Source organism: Cornus florida, unplaced genomic scaffold, assembly GCF_030987335.1.
Source record: "Cornus florida cultivar Cherokee Brave unplaced genomic scaffold, ASM3098733v1 CherokeeBrave_3.0.0_Hap2_Chr04, whole genome shotgun sequence".
Classification (NCBI taxonomy): domain Eukaryota; kingdom Viridiplantae; phylum Streptophyta; class Magnoliopsida; order Cornales; family Cornaceae; genus Cornus; species Cornus florida.
In genome coordinates, this window is record NW_026775574.1 from 93966496 (window position 1) to 93972495 (window position 6000).

General features: G+C 35.8%; 1 protein-coding gene across 1 annotated transcript; it reads right to left on the minus strand.

Moving 5' to 3' along the window:
- Nucleotides 1-149: 149 nt before the first annotated feature.
- On the minus strand, nucleotides 150-3448 carry LOC132303992 (geraniol 8-hydroxylase-like). Its single transcript, XM_059801465.1, has 2 exons — nucleotides 1475-3448; nucleotides 150-989 (listed from the first exon to the last, which is right to left on the minus strand). Exons 1-2 carry the CDS (start codon nucleotides 2453-2455, stop codon nucleotides 366-368), a joined length of 1605 nt encoding a protein of 534 aa, XP_059657448.1. The 5' UTR covers nucleotides 2456-3448; the 3' UTR covers nucleotides 150-365.
- Between the last annotated feature and the right edge of the window lie 2552 nt (nucleotides 3449-6000).

Genomic DNA, 6000 nt, shown 5'->3' on the forward strand with positions numbered 1-6000 from the left:
CCCTATATGCTATATGAGAATCAGTTGATATAGTTTGTTCTATGAAGAATTCGAGCAATTGGTACACTAAACATTCATACAAGTTGTATTGCATCCAAACTGATTCACCAATTATTTTACTTGGGCAATATTTCTATATTGGAATTAGCTAGGAAAAGAAATTATTGGAGTTCTCAATTACCAGATGTGAGAAGCACCTTATTTTACAGCGAGTAAGCTCATAAAGAGAGACACTATTGTTATTGTACAGCAATTATAGAGTTCACAACTACCAGCTGTAAGAAGCACCTTATTTGACACCAAGTGAGGAATCTGTCCGCACTATTGTCATTGTAGCCTCTTTTTATTTTCTGAAGTAGTTTGTATCATGCATAGAGCTCCTTGCTAGGTAACCTTGGGGTGGGAATAGCAAGCAGTGAAGTATTTTTCTTCATAACAATCCCAAATTTCTCTGAAAGCTCAAGCACTTCGCCCTTTGGCATTTGCCAGTCGAATGAATGCAAGAGCGAACCCAATATGTCCAGAAGCATTTTCTCTGCTAGGGGTATGCCCGCACATACCCTTCTTCCGGATCCAAATGGAAGAAACTGAACACTGTTGCCACTGTAATCCCATTTGCCCGGTTCACTCAAGAACCTCTCAGGCTTGAACTCAGATGGATCATCCCAAACCTGAGGGTCCCTATGCAATGCCCAAACATTAACCAAGACCTTAGTGTTCTTTGGTATAGTGTAGCCACCTACTGTGCAAGATTTACTCGGAGTCTTTGGGACTAAGAGAGGGAGTGGAGGGTGTAACCGGAATGTTTCCTTCACGACTGCATCCAAATAGTGTAGTTTGGGGAGATGGGGCTCTTCAACAATGTTCATTCCAACTACTTCTGCTAACTCTTCTTGGACCTTTTTCATTACTCCTGGACGGCACATGAGCTCTGCCATCACCCACTCAGCTATGGTTGCTGTTGTGTCAGTCGCGCCAGACACAATGTCCTGTTACAAACATTTTGCTAGCATAAGTTCAATTCTCAATATCATCAGTTTGCATAAACTGATTCTAGTATATATAGGATATGATGCATTTTATTGATCTATTTGTTTAGTATGGCATCAGAGCACAATCAAGCGCAATGGATAGGCCTAGTTCTCTATGAAGGTAATTCGATTATAGGATAAAGTGATTGATAAAATGTTCTGGTATTAACTCAAGAATGTTACAATTAGGACCAATCATCTGATGGATACCATCTAAATCAAGTGCATAGCAAGTCTGTTTCATTGGTTAAAAGCTTAAATTTAATTATCCAATATAAAATCTAGAATGAATGACTAGAACTAAATGAAACTAAAAATAAATGAAGAAACCCATAAGATGAACTATAGCAGTATAAAATCTTGGTGAGACCTACTGCGTTGTAAGGATGTGCCTAAATATCAGCTAAACATGCAGTATTATAAATGTTGGCAAAAGAAATTACTATCATCATGGCCTTGATTTGTGTCAAGGTAAGTGGACTTGCAGTATCTTCCTTCTCCTTCTTCATCGCCAAAAGGATTTGAAGAAAATCCTTCTTTTCTTCGTCCTTGGACACCCCTGCTCCCTCGCAACTGTCCAATCTCATCCGTTCATTTATGACAACATCTAGTATTCGGTCTAACCTTGCTAGAAGCCTCTTTCCTTGTTGCTCCACGCCCTGTATATCAAACCTTGCAAGCATTGGAAAAAAGTCAGATATGTTTGGTTTTGAAAGGAGTTCAATCATTTTTCTGATTACCTCCTGAAACTCATCTCGAACACCACTATTCTTCTCCCCTTCTAGTGTGTCACTCCACAACATGCTCATCACAACATTTTGTTCTGTCAAAAAAATTATTTTTCCTATATCCAAAGGCTTGCCAATCTTGGCATACACATCTCTAATTGTCTTCCTAACCTCCTCTTTTCGAAGATTGTAACCAGCCTCCATATTGGCGCTACTCATCATCTCTCGAACAAAAACTTTGCGGATAGTGCGCCAGTAGGAGCCATAGGGGCTCCATACTATATCAAGCCCACCATATGTGACGGCCAATCCTGCCATGGACGCGTCACGGTTAGAAAAACTTATGTCCTGGTCGCGAACCACCTCTTTTGCAAGGGAGGTTGAGCTCAGAACTATACAGAGTTTTTTTCCGAGCCAGAGCTTGTAGATTGGACCATAACGATGAGCTAATTCTGCAAATATTGTGTGTAGGTTGGTGCCAAGAAATGGGAGGTACCCAACGACTGGCAAGCCACGAGGCCCTGGTGGCAATGGAGCCACTCCTTTGCTTGCCTTCACAGATGTCCATAGGTACCAGAAGATTGCTAAAATCACCGCTGAAACAGTGAGAAATGATAGAGCAAGCTCATCTTTTTTGCTGCTGCCCTTCCACCACCACGTCCATTGTGCAGTCTCGTTTAGAAGATCAGAATTCATGTTCGCAGACTATTGATTTCAGAACTTCGACTATAGAAACGACTTTAAAATTTCCTGCAGAGAAGTGCATGTAAGAAAATTCAAACATAAATAAACTCATGGACTTAAATGCATAAATTCAATTAGGAGACATACCCGATACAAAACTCTATTTAAGAGAATTACAATGCTCCTGACATATTCGGATTGGAAACCACCTTCAACCCTTTAATCTTCCTCTGTGATGTTCTCCAGACTTTTAACACATATTTATAGGCAAGGGTTGGCGGGTTGGTTCCTTTTCATATGTGACTATTCATGAGACACTTTTAGGAATTAATATGATGTAATGCACATCAATTAAATATTTGGTTTGTGCATACTATTAATTTTACTTACATTCTCCCACTTATTCTAACAATAATTAATTCCGACCACTTCAAGATCAAAATGATCATTGAGTGTACTATATTAGTTAATCCATATATTTATAAGAAACGCATTTACCATTCAATTTGGAATACCTTTGAGTCTATTAATATGGGATCAAGGGCGTCATTATATCAATGATATAAGACACCAATGGTCACTGATACTAACAGACTCAACTCCAACATCACATATATATTGCATGTGCATCTATTTAATACAATATTTATGTCATGCATCGGTCCTACCATTAGGGGGCGGAGCCAGGATTCTATAGTTGGGGGACGAACTTACAATTAATATAAGACTATTTTAAGCCATATATATATATATATATATATATCTATATATTCAATGGCAGATCAAGAATTGCATAATGAGGTGGGCTAATCTATTATGGGGTGAGCTAGTACTACTAAAACCTTTTTTTTTTTTTTTTTAAGTTGGGCTCAAATTACCTCTAGGAAATATATATATATATATATATATTGGTGGGCTCAAGCCCACCAAAGTCCATATTATTGATTATAGTCATACAAAAATTTATCAAACCAACTGTAAGTCTATTTGTGTAAAAAAATAAAAAATTGGCCTATATTCAGTAAAAAATGACATAAATATGTATAAAAATTTACCAAAAAGACCAAATAACTACCACAAAAGATCAAATAATTATCTTTGAGACAATGAAATTCATATATTATCCATTGGTAGCGTATAACCAATTAACCTGAAATTAATCAATCAATTAGTTATTTAAAGAAGCTTTTTTTATTTTGTCAAACTTCCATAACAAACACATAAAAAACCAGACAGTAAAACCGTTAAGCCAAAATTTAAAAAACTTTCAACAGTAAGGGAAAGTGAATATATTATCTATTATTGGAATTAGGCTTAGTTGAAAGGTTTAAGGAAAAAAAAAAGTATAAAAAGTAGTGTATTTTTAATAGAAAGTTAGAAACCATTTATAGTTACAAAATATTCTGAGGGGCTAAGTATGCATTTATCTATACTATTTTTTATTTTAGGTAGTACTAATAAAAGTTAATAATAATTTTGGGGGGGTGGGGGGGCCATAGCCCCTGCTGGCCTCCTTGCCTACCGTGTTTCAATAAGGACACACCGTGTCTCAAAACATGACACTTAAATCACGAATTTTCCATACACACGTGCACTAATATGAAAAATCTAGTAAATGAGGATAATAACTGTGATCACAAAATAAAATTGTCTTTACTTTAGTCAAATACAACCTCCCACTAAGTAAATGTTGTCAAAGAGAAATATGCATACTTACTCTACAACATTAACAGCAAACCCTTAGTCATGGGATCAACAATCTTTTGTTGTGTATCAATGTGCTCAATCAGACACTAGTTGGTTTTGTATCCTCTATTTCATAACAAGATATTAACAGTCATATTTTAGACCAACTTGAACTCTTGTTATTTTTTTTAATACAAGCCTGTAGCGGAATTATTGACCTAAAGTCTAAAACTGATATTTTATAATACATGAAACATGGCCTTATAACATGCAAATAACCCCGGCTTATCATAATAGTATACTTGAAATGAATTTTTATACTGTCATGATGGTTCTTAATCCTTTGTAGATACCTTATAAATTTCTTTGCCGCTCACTATTAATCCAACTTTACGATAGCAAATGATATATTATAGTTAACCATATGCAAAACCTGAGAATACCTTAGATTCCTAAAGGCATAAAAAATGCCTTTTACCTAATACTGCTATAGATATTTTCTTGGTAATTAGATTACCAAAATATTTTTAACTTTTACAATGGGTGCAATTCTACCTCTACACTGTCATATATCAAATGCTTTTAGAACTTTATCTAAGTAGGTTTTTTTGTAACAATTCAATAATTTCACAAGATTCATTTAGGTGAAACTTAACACTAAAATTATAAAGGATACACTAAAAATATAAAGAATCTAATGCTAGAAGGAAATAAAAAACCTAAAAATAAACTACCTAAAAATTATAAAATAATTAAAATCTAATAAAACTGTCCTACATCACTCAGCATCTCTTGCACAAACATTTTGCCCATATTGCGCCATTAGGAGCCAGACGGGCTCCATAATATATCAAGCCCATGGCCGGCTCGAGCCTTAGGCGAGTTAGGCGGTTGCCTAAAGCCCCAGCCAATAAGAAGGATTCATAATTTTTTATTTCTTATATATTATAACTTTCCTAAAATAATTATAGTATTTTCTTTAATTATTAAACTTCAACTTATAGAGAAATTTGACAGTTGACTTAAAGATTTCTATTATTTTTTTTTTTTTTAGGGCCCCCCATTTTTTTTTTCTTTATACATTGCAACTTACCTAAATATTTTATTTTCTTATATTGCGCAAAATATTTCTATCCTTGTATTATCTTTTTTTTTTTTTTTTCATCCTCGTTACATCACCATATATACACACACATTAAAATTAAATATTAAATATATATTTAAATGAAAATTGGTGAAACTTTCAATATTTTCTAAGGCATCATATTGTATTGAGCCGCCCCTGAACAAGCCCACCATATGTGACAACCAATCCTGCAGTGGGCACGTCACGGTTAGCAAAACTTATGTCCTGGTCGCAAACCACCTCTTTTGCAAGGGAGCAGAACTATACAGAGTTTTTTTTTCCGAGCCAGAGCTTGTAGATTGGACCATAACGATGAGCCAATTCTGAAAATGTTCTGTGTAGGTTGGTGCCTAGAAATGGGAGGTACCCAACGACTGGCAAGCCATGAGGCCCTGGTGGCAATGGAGCCACTCCTTTTCATGACTTCACAGATGTCCATAGGTACCTGAAGATTGCTAAAACCACCACTGAAACAGTGAGAATTGATATAGCAAGCTCATCTTTTTGAACGTATTTATTAAAAACACAGACAAACACAGATAGAAGTGTGTATGTCAGACACCATCCCAGCTAGAACCGACCTTGGTAAAGACGATCATCCACAGCCCTAGATTATTGTTTGAACTTTTAGTATTGTATGGGTGTGGGACATGTTTGTAAGTTAGTGCAGCTGCCAAGGATTGCAATGGAGCGTTCCTATTTGCTATCAAAAAGATGAAGCAGCAATCTAAAGGTGGTTTTAGTT